Source organism: Peromyscus leucopus, chromosome 17, assembly GCF_004664715.2.
Source record: "Peromyscus leucopus breed LL Stock chromosome 17, UCI_PerLeu_2.1, whole genome shotgun sequence".
Lineage (NCBI taxonomy): Eukaryota > Metazoa > Chordata > Mammalia > Rodentia > Cricetidae > Peromyscus > Peromyscus leucopus.
This window is the reverse complement of record NC_051077.1, coordinates 48,858,255-48,879,375: the sequence shown is the minus strand read 5'-3', so window position 1 is coordinate 48,879,375 and position 21,121 is coordinate 48,858,255. Positions and strand designations below refer to the sequence as shown.

At 43.5% G+C, this 21,121-nt stretch overlaps 1 protein-coding gene across 5 annotated transcripts in view; it reads right to left on the bottom strand.

Moving 5' to 3' along the window:
- Positions 1 to 21,121, bottom strand: part of Marchf1 (membrane associated ring-CH-type finger 1) — a 540,293-nt gene that overhangs the window by 4,294 nt on the left and 514,878 nt on the right. For 3 of the 5 annotated variants that reach the window (XM_037211768.1, XM_037211765.1, XM_037211767.1), the window contains one exon: positions 6,623 to 6,770. In XM_037211768.1, the coding sequence (XP_037067663.1) occupies positions 6,623 to 6,770 (148 nt within the window). The remainder of the gene's footprint in view (positions 1 to 6,622; positions 6,771 to 21,121) is intronic. The other 2 variants (XM_037211766.1, XM_037211769.1) reach the window with 1 other exon arrangement.

The window sequence follows — 21,121 nt, the reverse complement described above, 5'->3', positions numbered from 1 at the left end:
TTCTCAAATATGACTTCCCTGGATCTTTATAAGACGACTTTTTTCTTTAAATGTGTTACCTCTTTTTCTTTGAAAAGGAAACTTTTCCTTTGAAAAATTGGGGGAGGGGGACAACTTAAATGGATCTATGTTATTGGCAGGAAACATCTCCCTACTGCTACTGACGCCACATTAATCTCTTTTCCTGACTTTGGTCACCTAAATGTATTTCTATGCTTCTTTCAGTAATCAAATCTGACACTTATTTTTACAGTGGTGAGTGAAGAGTACGCAGTAGAACTTACTAGAAAGTTTCTGCATAGCCAAGAAGTTCCCTTCAACTGCTTCTTTCTCATGCTTTATCTGAAGTCCTGTCTGTGTAGTGTTGGGAACCGGGTGTCCCTGTCCTAGGACAGGTTCAGGCTGCAGCATGTGCTGACCCCATCCTCTTTATAAACTGTCAATTCATTAGAGCCCACCCCAGTGAGAAAGGGATGCAGAATCTATGACTCAGCTAGTGACATCATTTCCTGATGATCTCTGTGAAACCTCAGGATCCCAATTACCATGGCATTCTCGGTCAACCTCTGAAGTTGGCATATAAAGAAAAACAGGTTTTGCTGTCTGAAAAGGCAAATGCCTTTTTCAAAATACTTCAAATTGTCTACATAGAATCCCACTAGAAATGCTACTAATGGTACTTAATTCACATTGGAGCAAATGGAAGGACTGAGACTATTAAATTGGGAGAGGTGCTCGAGACAGTTATAACTTCCCGAGATACTGCTTTGGAGAAGTACGTTGGACATTATGGCCCTGTGGATCAAACTTAGGTCCTTAGACTTGGCTACAGGTGCCTTTACTTACTAAGCCATCTTGCTCCTTTTTTAATTTTTTTTTTAAAATTTATTTATTTATTTTGAGACAGGGTTTCTCTGTGTAGCTTTGCGCCTTTCCTGGAACTTACTCTATAGATCAGGCTGGCCTCGAACTCACAGAGATCTGCCTGCCTCTGCCTCCTGAGTGCTGGGATTAAAGGCATGCTCCACCACCGCCCGGAGCTCCTTTTTGAATAGCCTGCAACTGTCATGTTAGGAAGGCAGGACCACCATGCTAGATAATTAGAACAGTAACAAAAACCAAGCTGGAGAGATAGCTCAGCTGTTAATCTTTAAAGGGACATGAGCTCATTTTATGTTGTCAAAGCTCATATATCTAGTTTTCCTTTACTGCCTTCTAATGTAATATCTCTCTCTCTCTCTCTCTCTCTCTCTCTCTCTCTCTCTCTCTCTCTCTCTCTCTCTCTCTTAGAAAAAAGCCAAACTCCATACAGCTTAGCTGCATCCGTCATTCTAGCTAGCGGTATCTCCATTGGCAGACAGGTAAAGGCCCCCCTGCTTGTCTATACAGCTGCTGGATGGAATGCCAGCTCTCTCCAGGTGCAGCTGTTGACTGTAGCCATCAGCCCACCTGGCTCAGGCAGAACAAATGCCTAACCAAAGCACAGAATGAGGTGAAGTAAACGGCTGTTCTAAGTCACTATGTGTGGACAGGTTTTTCAAAATAGAGACCAGTTGACACATCACTTAAAAACAGAGGCAAAAGTCGCTCCTACCCATGGGGTTCTTGGTGTCACTCGGTGAATTAGCAGTGTGGTAGAGCAGCAAAGTGCATGCACTACAGTGGCCTGAGTGACTTGAGTGCTCCATGTCTCTGGCTGACTAGGTTGCATACCGAGGGCAGTGATTTCTGTGGTGCCCACACTCAAGTCTTTCTCACTTCCTGTAGGCTCCAACTTCTGGATGCCTCTAGAATCCAGGAGGGTCTGATGTCCAGTTAGCTGCCAGCCATGGTATTGGCATAGAGACAGACCCAGTGAGCCTCACCATGTGCCCTTGGCATCCCTAGCAATTTTAATTCTTTTCACCAGAGGGACACTTCAAAAAGACCACCAAAAATCAATGAAAAGGTCCTTGAATATAAGGGCAATAGTGTGCACTGAATTTGTTAAGGAGTTTTTATATTGAGCTTCCAACCAAATGACTGGCTTATAAATTGGGCCGTAGTCCCTGGGCCCTTGCAGATTCATTTGCTTCCTAGAAATGCTGTTTCTCAGAAAATGCATTTCCTTGATTGTAGAATCAGGTTTCTGTCCTCTCTGGCACACAGGCTAGGATATCTTTAATATATCACTTTCTGTTTTCTCTGTAAATCAAATCGGAGAAACCAGAAGGTTCCAGATGGGCTTGTAATATAACTGTAGATTGGGCAAATTGTGTATTTTCTCATCTTTAAACCAACAATCTCTCTCTATGTCTCCTTTTTAGGTTTGGTATTTCTTCATGCCCTGTATATCCTGCCATGTGACTGGAAACATCTAGGATGTGTCTAAAGCCTTTGAATCACTCAGCAGCAAAAGAGAGAGAACCCAGAAGCTGTGGGGACACTGCATGTCTTGACAGACTGTCTCACTACTAAGTTGGAATGGGTTGGGCTGGTGTTTTCCTTACACAGTTACAAGTATGATCGCACACAGGAAACATGTGGGTTGATGCTCTCGGTTTCCCCTTTACAGCTGTGTAAGTTAAACAACACAGTCTATATTTTTCCTTACCTTCTTTCAACAGTCTAATCAAGTTCTTAAATAATATCAAAATTTAAAATGCAGTGTAAATAAACTATGAATGATGTGGCATGTCACTTAAATAAACACATTTCAATTAATCTCATTGCAGAAACGCAATTCATGATGTCTGAAAACGAGTCCTATTTAAAAAAAAAAAAGTCTAGGAGGCAGAGAGTCTAGCTTTCTTGGTTTTCCAAATGAGGAAGCTGCACTTTGGAGAGATGGTTTTTTTCAGCATCACTGCCAGTGAAGAAGGTGGAAGTAGAACCCTGGCCTGCCAGCACCTGCTAGCCAGTGTCTGTCATATTAGGGCACTGATCTCTAGAAGTCAGCTTTACATCTGTGGCTATGGCTGTGGCTATGGCTGTGGCTAGTGAACTGCTTTGAGCTTCCACCAATGCCAAGTTCTCTCTGAATAAAAAGACAGGGTCCCGGCTTAGAGGAGCTGCTGCTGCTAGCACTTGGTTGTCCAGAGCCAAGGATTAGCACCGAGAACACAGCAATATTCAAAGAGAAAATAAAAATCCCTGTAGAAGAGACACTCAATTCACGGTGCAAACTTTTGTGGCTTTAAAAAAAGCCTTTCTTTTTTTCTTTTTCTTTTTATTTTTATTTTGAGACGGGGTTTCTCTGTGTAGTTTTGGTGTTTTGGTGCCTGTTCTGGATCTTGCCTCTATAGACCAGGCTGGCCTCAAACTCACAGAGATCCGCCTGGTTTTGCTTCCCAAGTGCTGGGCTTAAAGGCATGCGCCACCGCCGTGCCTGGCTCCTTTCTTCCTTTCTTTTTTCTTTTTTAATGAGCTAATATACTGGATTATTTGTCTAGAACATGTAAGGAAGAGGCAGGAGGGTCAATTACTGCTCAAGTGAAAGAGGCAGCGACAGCACTCATTTAGATTGTTCACATGAGGAAGAGGAGGCAGGAGAACCATGGGGGAGGGCACCAGACATGTCCAATCTAAAAGAACAGCATCGTAAATGCACAAAGGGCTTGTTTTCTATCCTCGTCACTACAGTCAAATTCGCTGCTTCAGACTCAACATCAATTCTGGTTGGAAAGCACAATGTGTTCTTCTTTAGACATGTCTGAAGGTTTTCAAGATGGGTTTAAAATATCCTAGTCATTTAAATTATGCAGTCCTTCTCCAGTAACTTCAAAGGTAAATTCAGGATCAGCCCTCATGATGCCTGAGGAAGATTAAGGTGCCAGCCGCTCAAATACCAGCGTCGCCCGCCTCACCATTTATGTGGGAAAGAAAGGCTTCAGACAACTCACACAGGCACGTGCGGTCCCACCACGCGTGGGGGCAAGGCTGCAGGTGCAAAGGGTTGTCAACACTGTCCTGTTAGAGAAACTCCACAGGCCCTTCGACATTCAAGGAAGGTGGAGGGCTACCAAAAGGTAAGGGCCAGGGTAGCTCACAGCAGGGTGGTGGCTTTAGAATTTTCACAGGCCTGACAAATGCTTGTCAGGTTTTAAAGCTGGATTGCTGGGGGCTCCACATCACTTTCACATACAGAGTTCTAGGGAAGTAGAAGACTAGAATGTGAATTTCTAAAGAGTTCCCAGGAAGTGGTAAGTCCTGGGGGACTTTTGCGTTGAGTTTCCTAGGAGTTAGGTTAGGGATGTGTATGGAAATACAGTCTCTCTCTTTTTCTTTCTCACTGTGCGTGCGTGTGTGTGTGTGTGTGTGTGTGTGTGTGTGTGTGTGTGTGTGTGTGTTGGGCAAGAGAATCTGGAAAGAATTGTTTTACATAAAGGGAAAAGCTGAGCAGGGATTTAGAAATAGAGTCTCAGGGAAAGATAGATGTTTGATGCAATTGGTAATACCTAGGTCCTTGGGACACCATCGGGGTTACATATTAGTAATATTGACTAAGTGGAGATAATGTTCAGATTCAAGATTTTGTATTTTGTGGTAGTCAGTGAACATGAGTTGAAGGTGGGGAGAGTGGAGAAGGTCTAGGTAGGAGGCTTTGGCTCTTTTGTATAAAAACAAATTTCCCATGAATATTCTTAGTGGGGAAGGAGATATATGGAAAGAATCCAGGGCTATGAAGCAGAACACATAGGATCTGGTGGCTGATTTCAGGGAAAAGAAAGACTGACTAGGGAAAAGAGGACGGGGGTCCAGTTGTTAGAGACGCTTTTCTCATGGTGCTGATGTTGGACATGGGAGATAGTGTGGACATCCTGAGCTTGAGTACCTGGAGGACTTTCAGAGATGCTCTCAGGAGGGAGATGCAATCTTTGGGGTGTATTAAGAGCTGGGTATAAAATTGGGGAGGTGGTTATCAGCATGCAAGCATCAGCTAAAGATATAAGAATAGAGGGTGACCACTGGAGCATGTGCGGGAGACAGAACAAAGGAGGGATGTGGGTGTCTTGGCTTCTACGTTTGAGACTATGAAGCTCCTTACTGTAAATAGTCACAACTTACATGTCTCAGGTGTTGGACAAGCACAGCTGACTAAATATGAGTGTTTTCCCATGGGAATCTTGTCTAGGTATAACACGGGTGAAATGAAGTCCTACTTCTTGTCCACCACAATCTCGCCAAGTCAGGACAACGTCTAGTCATGGAAATGCTTGTTTTTCCAGTGGGGGTTTTACGTAGCCATCTAAGAGTAGAAAGTCTCTGGCCAGGAGTCATCAGATCTGCTCTGCCCTGCCTAGCTAGGAACACACTTGACTCCTAAGGAGGAAGAGTTGGGTGATGTGAGATGGGGACACCCTGCTTTCCACATAGGCACGGTTGGGTATCTGGTACTTGTTATGTGCAATTATTGTTTTAAGGCTCTACCTGCAGGGGATGAGAATTTATTTAATCCAGATTTAATATGACACCTTAGAAGCAAGAAACTGTGGGGAGAGTCATAATGTAGCAGAACAGAAGCTTGCTGTAACTGACGCAGTTTATAAATGAGTTAATGTTGCATAAATGAATTTGAAAAAAAAAATCCCATCCTACCTGTTTCTCTAATCCTTAGACTTGATATAGACTTTTCTTATGTTTTTGTTTTTAGAAAAGAACACCAGGATCTTCAAGGTTCTCTCCAGCTCATCTTCCCTTAACCAGCTGTGCACACCAGGAGCCCTGCAGGCCTGGAACCTTCCAAGTCAATCCCACTTCAGGGAGCTCAGAGAACAGGCATGCTGGTGTGCATTGCTGCCCCCAAGTGGACAAGCATGGGAAGCCTTTAAATATATTTTGTAATACCTTGCTTTGTAGTCTGGACACCATCCTTCACAAACGGCATGGCTAAAATTTTCAACTACAGTGCTGATCCACTGCCTCAAATTACCCAGTACACATTCTCCACAACAGGGTTACCTTGTGCCTTCAAAGAAAGCAACAGGTAGGGTGAATTATTTAATTAAATTTATTATTTATTATAATTTATTATTAATTAAATTAATTATTAAATTAATCACTTTAATTAATTAAAACTTTAAACTCTCTTCTTCTTTCTCTTTCTCCTCCTCCTCCTTCTTTTCTCTCTCTGTCTCTCTCTCCATCCTTCTTTCTCTCCCTCTCTTTTTTCTTTTCTTTTCTTTTTCTTTGTTTCTCTGTGTAGTCCTAGCTTTCCTGAAACCCACTCTGTAGACAACCCCGGCCTCAAACACAGAGATCTGCATGCTTCTACCTCCGTAGTGCTGGAATTAAAGAATGTGCCCCCACAGCCTGGGAACTCTCCACTTCTCTAACAATTGGTGTTTGTGTGTCAGGCAGTGCCTGATGCTCAGGGAGTCTCTGGGAAGTCTAAGTGGTGAATGCTAGCCATGTGTCTCCCACTCAAAGTTTCATTAGGACCTAACACATCCCAAGTCCTTACTTGGGATCCCGAATGGTCCATGCTTTTTAGACAGAGTTGACCACGGAGATGAAGACTTGGCTGCAAGTGCTGGCCCTTGCTCAGGTGTCCCACCTGGAGACCTAAACTTCAGCAACAGCGCCCTGCCTATGCCATCGTGAGAACCCTGGGAAGGAGGACCGAGGGGAGGCATATCCTTACCATTGTCGTTACCTTGCTTGATTTCCTCCGCTGTCCGATCGATCAACACATACAGGGACCACACCACACAGGTGACGGCGATGACGTGGAACGTGACGGAGCAGAATATTTTCCTTCTTTCACTTGTGGTCATCTGGAGCTTTTCCCACTGCAAACAGAAACGAGTCACTCACCACCAGGTTTATAACCAGAACACTCTGCTCTCAGTTTATGTTCCAGACAGGAACCTGCAGTGCAAAGTGAACATCACGTTTTCAATTTTACACCATACTGCTGTATTCAAGTAAGTCCCTGCATCCGGAGAGATAGGAAATCATCCCTGACAAAGGAGACATAACTTGATTCGTAAGAAATGATTTCCTAAGGAATAATTTCCTAATCTCCAAATGGATGAGGTCAGTCTATATCTCACTCTGCAATAAGAATGAGGTAGGTTCACAACACTGTGTGAATTTGACTGGTGTGGTGAGGGATGACTCAGTTGGTAGAAGTCAGGCATGGTAGTGTGGGACGGTAACACCAGTGCTGGGAAGGTGGAGACAGAGGGATGCTGGGCCCACTGGCCAGGCAGACTACTGGACCTGGTGAGTTCCAGGTCCAGGGAGAAACCCTGTCACGAAACAAAACAACAGCGCAGTGGAGAGTAGTGGAGGAAAACACCCAGTGTTGTAGCTGGGCTTTTACACACCACACGTGTGTGTGTACATGTGGTAGTCATATGTGCACATACATATATGCCTGTGTAAATAAATAAAATAGTATTTTTTTTTTTTTTTTTTTAGAAAACATTCCCTTTCAGCTTCAGCCCATTGTGGTACTGTCTTAAAAGCAGTGAGCAGCAGCTTTTGCTACATGGATCACCATATAACTGGGCAAGTGTCACCTGCTTGATAGGATAATTGAACAAGGATTTTAGTTCTATAAAGTTAATTGGAATAACATATCAATCAAAGAATATTACCATTTGCCAATAGCATTTTGTGGTTTGATAAATATTACTCAAGTTACCGTGGTATCAAAAGGTATGTGCAAAAAGTCAATTATTTGTGTACAGAGATCTTCTGTGTTCCAGTGCAGGAGATTAACTTTAGGCGCGCACGCACACACACACACACACACACACACACACACACAATCCATCCTCAATCAGAAAGCTGGCTTGAAAAAATCATAAGAATCGGGGCTTCTGAGGCTGGAGAGGTGGCCCAGGGCTCGTTCTCTGTATTTACATTGAGTTCACAACTACCCGTGACTTCAGCTCAAAGTGATGTAATGCTCCCTGGCTTCCCATATAGGAAGGCACACAAATACATGTAAATACAAATGAATAAATCTCTTTCCAAAAATCAGGACTTATATCTAAAAAGCAATTTTGTGAAATGAAATACGGTGGGTCTAAAAAAAATACCAGGAGAGGATAGGGTAGTAATGATTCATTTGTAAAGATTCCCATGCCAGACAATCACTTGTTAGTGAAATTAGAAGTGACATTTTAAGAAGACAGTGTAAGAGGGTCATCAACCTTTTCCACTTTATAAATTCTCATAAGGCCATTCAGAAATTCACCACACAATGTAGATTCAGGGCCATCGCGCCCTCTGCTGTATGAAGACATTATTGCACATGGTACTCTCCACAGGGCCTCCCAGAAATCAAGGCATTTATCAACTGTTCATGTCTGCTCAGGTCGATGTACAAACTTTTCAACTAAGATTGCAAGTGTTCATGATGGCAAATAGGTGGAGAAGGTAGGGGTATACGACTTATTTTAACAAGTTATGAAAGTGCTGTAATTTAATATTTGCAATGTTGAAATTGAGTTAGTAGCAAGCTTGGTCTGGAAAGACTGGGTGAAAATAAAGTGAAACGATGAGCAAATTCACATTGCACTTGTCTCTCTCATCCAACGCCATAAAGCAATGTGTGACTTGTGCTCACATTCCCAGCTGTGCCTTGTGACATTTGGGACATCTCCTGCAGGGGCGCGTCCAGTTCTCAGAGCTTTTCCCATCATCAGCACCAGCTCACCTGCTGGACCTGCAGGTCACCCAGCCCCATTGGTGGGTGTTTTCGAAGGCATGTCGCCATGTAGCCCAGGCTAACCTTGAACTCACAATCCTCCTGCCTCAGTCTTTGGAGTGCTGGTCTCACAAGACGCTGCCCTCATCAAGCCTGGTTCCTTTTCCACATCTGTTTAATCCCTCCGCTTCTCTACCTTCCTGTCATGCTGGTCAGGTTTTCCTCCAAGCCCTGAAAACACTTCAGCTGAGGCTGAGCGAACAAACTCTGCATAGCTGGCCTTGACCTTGCTTCGTGGTTTTGCATCTCCTGGTACGTGGTGTTGTTTTCATCGTCCTCGGCATTTACCCTGCGACTCCCAAACACCAAAGCCTTGAGCAGAATTATATTATTCCTCTTTTTCTCTCTCCCTCCCTCCCTCTCCCTACTTTCTTTCCTAGTCCCCCTATATCTCTCCCAGATTTCTAACCTAACCCGGGATTTTTAGGGAATCTGTACTCCGATAACTGAAATGGTGCCCCCTGGTGGCACCCGTCCCCACTGGTCCTTAGCAGCATTGTGTTTCTGTACTGTCAGGGCCAGGAGTTTCCAGCCATCTGTTTAGACTATTGCTGTAATTTCATTTGCATAAATGCAGAGCTGCATTTCAACTGCTTAAAAATTTCCGAGTCTCCTTGTATTATTACTGTGGGGTTTGTCGCATACATCAGGTCCAAAACGCATTGCGTTCTGCAGACACCTTAGCACAATACTTTGTGTGAGACCTTAAGCACACCTTTCAAAGGCTCCGTGACATTGCACATTGGGGAAGTTTCTCCAGGTTCCATTCTAGAGTGTTAGTTCTGAAGAGTGTTCCCCAGCACCAGTCGGGAAGCTGGGGGGCTTGTTAGTAATCCAATGTTTGGAGCCCCACCTCACACTTCCAATTGAACATTTTGTCAACAGGGCTCCTGTAATCCGAGGGTTTTTTTTTTTTTCCAATTATTTATTTAGTGAGTGAGTGTGCACACGTGCCACAGGGTGGCTGTGGGGGTCATAGGACAACTCTAGCTTTAGATCGTTTGGGTTCTGGAATCAAATGCAGGTGGCCAGGCTTGGCAGCAAGGGCCTCCACCCACCCAGTCATCCCGCAGGCTTGTGATCTTAGTATTAGAAAGCCCTCCGGTTATCGGGACGCAGCTGCAAGTTTGAGATCCTCCTGTCTAATGATCCTTTGTAGACTAGTAGAGAGGCTTGACAGAATATAGAAACGGCACTTGTCACTCTCTATCATACACTAGTTACTAGTTAAGGGAAGGTGACTGAAACGGCAGGAGCCGACTGTCTATAATGTAACTCTATCACGCTGAGTAGAAGGAAATCACGAAGCTAGTGAATTTGTTCAGAGTAAATGGGTGGCAGTCAGTTCATTACTCACTAAAATAAGCAGTTTCACTGTGATTTTAGTTTCACTTTCCAAATTAACATCAAAGTGACGGGAAAAGCTATTAAAATAGCATTGTGTGAGTTAACAGTCTCAAGTACGTTGGGAGGGAACCAAGTCACAGAGTCTGAACAGTTGCGAGAAATAACTCTTGAGATAAAAAAGTCACAGCTACACCTGTAGCCAAAAAACACCAGAAGAGAAGGTCAGCCTTTTCAGAGCTTCAGTGGCATTCCTGAAAGCTTGATGGGCGCTAGGAAACAGGAAAGGCAGCCGGAGACACCCGGAGACACAGTGGCTGGTTGAGGTTACTGACTGACTGAGGCAGTTACTGTCACAGACAAGTCAGAAAGTGTACCTGGTGCGAACCTGTCCTTTGACACAACTACGCACAACTATCCACACGGATTCCCTGGTTTTGTTACTGATAACTAAACCCTTCCATGTTCTGTCTGTGAATGTTGATAATTAATTGTTTGGCATCTCTGTACGTGGCCCATACGGAAGGGAGTGTGTGTGTGTGTGTGTGTGTGTGTGTGTGTGTGTGTGTTCAGCTCCTCTGTTTCTCTTGATAATTTGGGGAAGAGAAAAGTGTTTTGTATCAAAACACTGCAAGGAAACACATCCAAAGAAATTTTAAGTGGAATCAGGAAGAAATGGGCCACATAGCCAGAGGGGCCCGTGAAATACCCAATCAAAACAGAACTATTGTGTTGCCATTGGAGGAGTTTGTACATGGATTAGTTCAGGATTGGAGGAAGTAGTTATGGCTATCTGGTTGAAGTAAAGACAACACCGCAGGCAGTTAGTTAGCGGTCTTACTAAAAATCACAGCTTAACTTTACTGTAAGGGAGAAAACTAGCTGAGAATCTCATTGCTGCTGCTCAAACTGAGCCTCCTTTGTTTGGCCTTTTGAATGGCTGAGAAATAGGAATTCTACAAACAAGGCCAGGACAGGAGGGAATGTGCTCTGTCCTGGGAGGCTGGGACAATCACAAGTGGTTTTCAGGGTTAGTTAGTTGTTGTGGTGACTAATCGGGATTGTCAACTGATGGCATTTGAAACCAGGGAAACACGTCTCCAGGCATGTCCACGAGAGATTATTTAGATTCAGTTAATTGACATGGGCAGGACTTATGCCAGAGAGAGAGAGAGAGAGAGAGAGAGAGAGAGAGAGAGAGAGAGAGAGAGAGAGAGAGACTGAGCATAGGCACTCATTGTTCTCTGCTTCCTGGATGCAGACCATCACGTGACCAGCTACATCCTGTTCCCACCTCGCCTGCTGCAATGGACTGTGTCCCTGGAACTGTGAGCCCGAATCAATCCTAGCATCAGTTGTCACAGCAGTAAGGTAAGAAACTAACAGCCAGGTGACAGAGCCGTGTGGAGGGAGCTGCTTCCCTGGGAACACACAGAGACCTTGCTGAAATCATCACATGGATCTGCAATGCAGTCCTCTGATCCAAGGAATACTTATTAAGATAGAAGCTTCTGAGGTCAAATTCTAGCTCTGCCACTGAGGACTGTAGGACTCACCTGAGGTTCTTTCTTTTCTTTTCTTTTCTTTTCTTTTCTTTCTTTCTTTCTTTCTTTCTTTCTTTCTTTCTTTCTTTCTTTCTTTCTTTTCTTCCTTCCTTCCTTTCTTTCTTTCTTTCTTTCTTTCTTTCTTTCTTTTTTTTTTTTGCTATTTGATAGCTAGTATTTATTCAGATAGCAGTCTCATTACATGTGGTCCAAGAGCATTCAAATAAGAACTCAAATAAAATCAGATGTTAAAATTGGTCTTCAAACATCATAGCCAATGATGCCACGTTTACCTATGATTTCTATGTATAAAAACCATAAATTTCTTCGGCGCCTCTGCAATGCTGTCCCTTGGGTGGATGAGGTTGGGTCATATACTACATACATATAAATAGCACACTGTAAGTCAGTTAGTCAACCGGGAATCCCAGCTGACTTGTGAAACAAAATTCCAGTAGGTCCACAGAAGGCTTGGAACAATTGTAACAATTCTTTGGATTTATTTATTTATTGTAGCAAACTTGATTTGCCTGGGTCCCTGCCATCTATCTCATCCACTTCACTCCCTTATATAACCTGCTCCATGTCTGTGGACAACTGAATTTGTGAATCTTTAAGGGTCTGAAGAGCCAATTGGCATGAAGCAAAGTTTGTCAGGAGTTCAGAAGTGCGCAGGCCTCCAGTCCCTTGTGCGAAATGACAGAGGGGCTGTCTATCACCTGTGCAAGATCTTCCGCAGACTCGAAGTCACCCCAGATGGATACAAGACTGCAGCATCTAGGCAGTGATGGAAAGAAAAGAGGCTGGAACATGCAAAGTACAGGCACTCTTTTCCTGTGGATAATTTAAATCCACAATTGAAGGGTCTGCAGGTAACAGAATCTCAGCACGGAAGAGACAACGGTTCTGTGTTGTCAACTTTTCCTAAAATTTCCTCTCTAAAATATGTGTACTTACATAAACCTACATTATATACACATTCGTATGGAAATGTGCATAAGTCTGGTGCTAGATTATCAAGATTTTTTTTCTTATACCGTTTCCCCCCATTTCTTCATTGTTTTCCACCAAGACTTTCTGATAAATGTTTTTGAGCAAGTCTTTGCAACTTGCGTGTAGGGGGATGGCGCAGCAAAATTTTCCACTAGAGGGCGCAGGGCTACCATGAAGATGAATGAATTGCAAGAGAAAAGGGAAAATGCATTTTTCATTAATCTATCTTGAGGGGACAATAATATACACTACTTAGACACATCTGCACGGACCTGTTGGGTAAGCAATTAAAATGGTAAATTCCTAGGCTGCATCATGGATTCATGGCTTGGGCTAGAAAGCTAGAAATCTGTAATATTAGTGTGAATGCAAATGATTTCGTGTAGGGAAAGGGGTGAGAGTTACTTCCCAAAGAAAGGAAGTGTCTAGGGAAATAGTTTAGAGAGAGAATGGAATACATAATAACAGTTTTGTATAAGTGGTCCTATTTCCCCCTCCTTTTTCGTGTGCTCTCCAAATCCACCTATACCTGAGTTGCCATTATCATATTAAAAACAAATTAGTTAAAGATCAAACTGACAGATTAAATGAAGCTTCTTTAAAAATACTGGCTATTCTGTTGTCTCCCAGAGGTTCTGGGGAGAAATACCAAAGCATTTACTTCGGAAAAGAATCAGCATCTCTGCTTCACACGTGCCGATGCCTCAGCAAATCTATGTTCGTGGGGACGCTTCATTATGTACAGCAGCTTTGTAGGGCACACACGAAAGAAACGGTATTGCGTTTCTAACATGGCGCAGTTTCCCTTTGCAGTAGGTTTAAGGACCCTGGGAATCGACACAGCGGTGTGTCTGGAAGTCCATCTCTCGTGTGGTTTCTGCCATGTGTGTCTCTCTCGGTCCTCTTTAGTGATTCTCCACAGCACCTGTGGGGGCGCCTCAAGCGGGATCTCTCTCTGATCACTGAAGGATCAGAACCTTGGATGGAGCACTTTCCATTTACCAAGGAGACCCACAGAGATTGGGGATATTAGAAGAGAGGCTATTCATTTTTTGGGACGGTGTCTTTTGATAGTACCTTGGCTGGCCTGAAACTGTGAATGTGACCAAGCTGGACTGAAACTTGACATAATCCTCCTACTTTCCAGTACTGAATCTCCAGGTGTGTACCTGCAAGCCTGGTGAGAAAGACATTATTGATTTGTCTAGTAATCTATTATTTATTTATTGGTCATTCATTTATTATTATTACTATTGTTTTCTTGAGACAGGGTCTCTCTACACAGGCCTGGCTGTTCTGGAACTCACTGTATAGACCAGGCTGGTCTCAGACTCAGAGAGATGCTCCTGCCTCCTGACCTAACCAAAAGGATACTTTAAATCATTCACTTTTAATCCCTCATTTTCTAGGAGAAGAAGCCGAGTCCCAGAATGTGAAACTGGGGTGACAGTAGATTTTTTTTTTTTTTTTAAATTATGGTGCTAATGAAGAAAGTATCATATTGTACAGGGCACTGTTCTAGGTGTTGGGAAAGATCACTGATTAGGGTGGCAGCTGTGGAACCTGCAGAGTTTATTAGATTAAGAGACTGTGTAATTGCACATCAATAAGAGATAATAGGCTTTGATTTTATAAGTGCTTATGTTGAATTGCATTTCATTGTGTTTGAAGGTGTCATTCTCAAATATTCCTTTAGGTGGCAGCAAAGAGAGAAGTTTCTCCTTGGGCCCCTCTGTTACACACACCTGCAGTCTGCTCAAGTCTACGGACAGTCCTTTGTCTCTTTTATTTTTGTGGATCAAAAACATCCTTACCTTCCCATTCTGTCCAGACTCAATGCCACTGTCACATCTCAGTGTTGCACAGAAAATTCAATGAAAGTTGGATATTTTTTTACTGTCTTTAAAGCACTTAATTTTGAAACAAATCAGAAACATTTATATTGTATTGTATCTTAAAGGGAAGCAAGTTCAGTTTTCTCTGTAACTCATTGAATCAGGTTTTAGATCTAGTAACATGTTTAAATGAATAGTGTCCCAGTTAAATTACCTAGAATCAGTTTTTTAAGTATTTTGATACGATGCATGACTTTTTTAACTTGACATTTTAGTCTCCATTCTTTTTGTATTTGTTTTTCGAGACAGGGTTTCTCTGTGTAACAGCTTTACCTGTCCTGGAACTCATTTTGTAGACCAGGCTGGCCTCAAACTCTCAGAGATCCGCCTGCCTCTGCCTCTCAAGTGCTTCTATTCTTCATTTATGTGTGTTTATGTAGAAGTGAGGGGAGAGGACTTATGCGGAAGTCAGAGGAATCTATGGGAGCCCTCTGTCTCCCTCTGATATTTGGGGTCCAGTGATCAAACACAGGCTGCCAGGCTTGGCAGCAAAGTGTCTTTATGAGCTGAGCCATCCGACCCGGACCATGATGTCTGAGCATTTGACCCAGTGTATTATACCAGAACCTGCTAACTGCCATTATGAGACACAGGCATAGAACTTCCTCCTGAACCTGAAGATCATCCCTTTCCTTCCTTCCTTCCTTCCTTCCTTCCTTCCTTCCTTCCTTCCTTCCTTCCTTCCTTCCTCCCTTCCTTACTTTCCTTTTTTCTTTCAGAAACCGCTGGGGGTTCTAAGAGGGTACAATTTCCTCATAAAAATTGCATGCAGAATATTGTGTTTATTTTTTTTTCCTGGGGACCGAGCATGGCTTTTCATGAGTTCTCTCAGAGAGAAATGATACATGTTTCACATTAGAAGGCTTTTCTTTATAGTGTACCACCATAAGTTAATATAAATACAGCTTGCAGAAAATGGGGAGGCATTGGGCTGCGTTTGTGGTTCAGAGACTTGATGTGTTTGGAAAAACAGAGTGTCTTTGTGGCCACAACTGGACACAAGTCCTCATTTGCCATGAGTACAATGGGTTCCACATGTCAGGGCTGATTCTCAGCACACTTGGCAGTGGGAGTGATGGTTACTGATAGTGTTACTTTACAGAATATGGAATCACTGAAGAGGCAAACTACTGGGCATGTCTGTGAGGGAGTTTCTCGACTGAGTTAAGTGCAGTGGAAATACCCACACCGAATGTGATTGGCAGATTTCATAGGCTGAGGTCTTAGGCTGCAGAGAAAGGAGAAAGCAGGGCTGGAGAGACGGCTTGGGACACAGCATTTGCTGAGCAAAACCGGCGATCTGAGTTCAATCCTTGGAGCCCATGTCAAAGGTTGAAGGCGAGAACCAACCCCATATAGTTGTCACACACACACACACACAACACACACACACACACACACACACACTCACTCACAAACACACATACAAATAATAGTAATGCAATTTAAAAACTGATCGTTCTGTGAATTCTGACTGAGAATGCGGTATGACTAACTGCCCCATGCTCTTGTCACCATGCCTTCCCTGTCACCTTCCCTGTACCTTCTTCAATCTATGAAGCAAAACAAGCCCTTCTTAATTTACTTAATTTGTTGGAAACGGTTGTCACAGCAACAGGAAGAGTAACTAATGAAGTGGGAGAAAATAGGAAGTGCTCACTCACATATGGGAACAGCCACATTTGAGCCAATATTGGCATCATCTCAAGGGGAACTCTGTTCCGTCCTACCGTGGCCAATGTCTTCAGGGAGAAATAGGTTTGGGATAAGGACAGCTCCAGGGGCCTCAGGATCGAGTTCAGGTGTGAGGATGCCAGAGCGATTCCTCTGGGCTTTAGGGAACTGTGCCCAGAGACTCTGTTTTCCTGGAATGGCCCCTTAGGCTTCCATGCTCTGTGAGGAATTGCCAGAGACCTGGCAATATTCACATTCTATAACAGATGCCATTTTTCTGCCTCATGTTTAAGAGTAAGAAGAGATCTTCGGGGCCGGGATAGTGCTTAGTGGTAGAGCACTGGCCTGACGTGCTCAGGGCCTTGGGTTTAATCCTCAGCATGGAGGGTAAAACGGAAAAGAAATGCTTGCCTGAGGAGCACTTAATTTAAAGTACTTATTCGGTAGTCTGATATAGTCTCTCCTTTCCTCTCAGAAATCTTATAAAAATAGGGTGGCCTTGCTTCCTTCTCTGTATCCTTCATTCCTAGTTATCTATTACTGGAGCTTATAATTGATTGATTTATTAGATAATGAGCTATTTTCTCTATGGAAGAATCAACTGTTAATTTCCTTGGCACACTAGACCCCATTGTGGCAGAAGAAATCACTAAGTAGTCTGGCATTAATCTCATAATCTCTTCTAATTAAAAGACATCAACAAAACCACAGCTACACCCAAAGAAGTTGCATGTGGTGGTTCATGTGTTTAATCCCAGCACTCAGGAGACTGGGGCCAGAAGACAGCCTCAAATCTGAGGCCAGCTTGGACTGCCTGGGAATCCTGGATCAGCCTGGGCTCTAGAGTTAAGACTCTGCCTCACAAAAACAACCAGTCAGAGCCTGGGAGATGGCTGAGTGGATAAGGGCACCGGCTGCTAAGCTGGATGGCTGGAGTTCAGTGCTCTGATGCCACACGGTAGAAGGGGAGAACCAATCTTCATGGGTTATCTTCTGACCTCCCTATGTGTGTGTGTGCTACGGCACATGTGTGTGCATGTGTGTAAGTACACAAACACACACACAGTGGAAGAATTTTTAAAAAGATAACCAATCGAACTAACAACAGCACCAAGGAGACAATGTTGGTCCCAAATTGAAAAGGGAGCAGGACTCTTTAATGTTTCCATTGAAGAATCTCCTTCAACTGAAGATCATAAACACCTTCTGACTGTGATACAAGGCGAAGGCGCAGGGCCTTTTAGATGATCTTAAACTATGTAGTATTGTGTGGGACAGACGTTTGGCCGAGACTGTGCACGGGGTGAAAAGGCATAGGAAGAGAGGAAAGGGTCGGGTGGTCAAGACCCTTGCTGCAAGCAGCGCGGAGTTTAGGATTGACATGAACTGTTAGAGGGAGGGCAGAGAGAGACAGATTGTATTCCCAGAAGTCCTTCATGCAATCTCTTCTAAAGAAATTTTACAATTATTGCTTAACATAGAAAACAATACCACAGGGGACATGGACGTAAGCTAGCCTCTTCTGGAGGAGAGGATACAAATAGCATGTCTGTCCTTCTGAGAAGAGGATGGAGGAGCAGAGGACGGGGGCGGGGGGAAGGAGGGCAGCTGGGAGAAGGTGGAAGGCCCTGCTTCAAGATGACATTTCGTTCCTGGTGCTGAACTCACCAACTGTGAGGGGAAATCTACAGTGCGGCCAATCCCTGGGCTCAGATTCACAGGAACAGATTCAGGGCCAGCCTGAGTGAACAAGCTATGCAGGAAGAGGAAATAAACTTGCAGGAGGCAGACCAGAGAGGTGCAAGTCCCAGGTCATGTGGTCAAGTGGGCTACATTCACCACATCTCCAGTCACATGGAGCATGGGTTCTCAGGGGGTAACAAAAGGCCATTTGTGCAGCTGGGAGACGGTGGGGTGAGAAGCAGAGCTGCTTCTAGTCCCTACAGTCGTCCAGAGGTGAGGACCCATGTTCTGATGTGACAGTAGGTCTGATCAAAGATGACTGCTGCTTTGGAGAACACTGACACTCTGACGGGTAAACTCCCCTAACTTCCTGTCTTCAGACTTAGTGCATATTTATAACTACTTCAAGCTCTCTCACTTCCCTCCTTCTTATTTGTGAGGACACAAGGCCCCGGTACAGTTCAAATAAATCATGCCCTGCAACTATTGACCGAACAGTGCTTTTCCATTTGTTTTTGCTTGTCTTCCTTGGGAGTGCCTTTTCTTCCAACATGGAAATTACGTTTATGGCTTTCATATTATATTTCACAATGTTATCCTTTGTGTCAACTGCTTATTCATTGGAGATAATTTATAAAATATAGAAATGTAAAACAGATAAAATTATTCATAATTTCATCTGCAATTTTTCTTCTTTATATGTGCATTCAAATATGCTGGAATGTAAGCATTCAAACTTTTAAAAAAATGTAATTATACTTCTGTGTCTCTTCGTTTTGTTTTCTTAGCACTTGACGGAAGGGGTGGAGATGTGGGCAGTTGCTGATGATTCAGAAAGTAAAAGGACCACCCCTTCAAGGTGTTCTTGGTCCTAAGAGGGCAGAGAAAGGCAGGAGAGAGTGAGCATATCCCCGGTGGGGATCGGGGTGGTGTCAAGGAGGAGATCCCTTACAGAGGACAGTTGTTCAGGAAGCAGCTGGAGGAAAGACCAGCAAACAGCCACTGTGGGACACAGTGCTGAAAGATGAGCGAAGGAGGACAAACGGAGCAAGAGACAGTAATGGAAAGGAGAGAAGACAGACGAACATGCCTTTTCTTTCATATACAGAATCTGAATTTAAATCACACTCATACATATGTGATAAGAGACCAGGACGGGTAAAGCCGGGTGAAATGGGGCCAGTGGGGCAAGGAGAAGGAGGGGTGTGGGCAGCAATGAGGAGAGTCTCTGCGATGTGCAGTGATATATGTGCATGGAAGTGTCATAGTAAAACTCGGCATTTTCTATACTAATTGAAAAGAAGTTAATAAAAATTAAAAATAAGGGTAGGAGCCACACAGGGCCCAAGTCCCCTCTGAAAGAGCCCCATCCTTTTCTTAAGACTTATCTGTGTTATGTCTCATGCATACATTTCCTCACTCCAGCAGAACCCAGGAATGGAGGTTCACCCATTGGTTGCCTAACAGGCGTGTTTCCTTCCATGTTAACACACTTCTGCAAGTACATGGTCAGAATGACAGTCCCTCTTATGATGCTCCATAGCCTTTGCGCATACAGGGGCCAACCTCGGCTATCTAGAGGAAGGTTGTGGAGACACCTTCTCTATTCTTAGGAAGGAGAAGCATGAAATGAGCATTGGGAGCCACCCACCCACCCCTGCTTCCTGCTTAGTTAGACAACGACAACAACAGCTTTATCAAGATATAATTCCCGCATGCACTGAATGTATTTGAACTGTAAAAGTTTACATTCATGTCCTGTTTAAACCTGTTTGAACTTGTGAAACCATCCACACAATCTGGGACATTAGGCTATAGGTCACTCTTTGTAGGCCTGTCTAAACTTTTGACATTGTGACATGATGTCATTTACAAACTTCATGCCTGAGAAGAACGCAACTGAGTTAAAAAAGTAAATCTAAAAGCCCATCATGTTTTAAGTTCGTTTACGGTTTTCATGTGGGCTGTGTTACAGCTTTCCTGGACACACCGACCCATGGGCACATCTGTGAGATGAAGATTCCCGTTCCCCCACTGTAACCCCTCCTGATACTATTCTTCTACTTGTTTTTGAGATAGCCCCTCACAATAGAGTGATCTCCTGCCTCAGAAGCATATGCCACCAGGTCCAGCTCCCAATGCTGTGCTCTGTCATAGAAATCGAATAATGTAGCCCACGTCCTTATTTCTGGCTTCTTTCACGTACCAGAATTACTCTGACGTTTATTCGTGTTGCATCATCTATCAATATTCAACCATTGCTATACTATTCTGTAGTATTCCAGTAGAGAGCTTTGCCACAATATTTTAATTCATTTACCTCTTCAGCATTTCTGTCCCACACCATTGGACCTAGGCTTCTTTGAGTATTCATGGCCAAGTTTTTGTGCGGACATTCATTTTCATTTCTGTTGGATAAATGACTTTGAGTGGAATGGTTTGATTCCATGCCAGATGTATGTGTGAAAAACATGCCAAATGATGTTCCGAAGTGGCTATACCATTTTATATTCCCACCAGCAGCCTGCAAAGATGTCAGCTTCCCTTCTCCCCAGGACCTGAATGATCAGTCCTTTCAATGTCATCTGTTCTATCAGGCATACAGTGGTGGTTATTGTTTGCATGTGCACACATCAGGTGATTAATAATGCTGATATCCTATGGATTGAGTCTTTGATGACATGTCCATTAAATTTTCTCACCGGTACTTACTTATTGAGCTGTAAATATTTAAATCTCTTCATGGAAGAGATAGAAGACTTTTATCAGATATTTAATTTTGCAACATTTTTCTCAATGTGTGGCTTGTAATTTCATTATTTTTGCATTACCTTTTTGTTTGTTTGTTTGTTTTTGTTTTTCAAGACAGGATTCCTCAGTGTAGCTTTGGAGTCTGTCTTGGAACTTGCTCTGTAGACCAGGCTGGCCTCGAACTCACAGAGATCTGCCTGCCTCTGCCTCCCAAGTGCTGGAATTAAAGGCATGCGTCACCACTGCCTAGCATGTAGTAACTTTTGAAGAGAAGATATTTTGAATTTGGCCAACTTGGATACATCAATTGTATGTTTTAAGTGATATTATTGTTCTGAGACAGAATCTTGCATGTGGGTGCAGACACATCAACGTATGTATGGCCGTGAGCTCCCATGTTCGTTGCTGCAGAGTCCAAGACATCAATCATTTTCTTCTTTGGCTGTTCCTCATTGTCTTGAGACACGGTCTCCCAGTCAGCCAGAAACTCACCGTTTTGCTGAATCCCACTGGCCAGCAAACTCCCGGGGTCACCC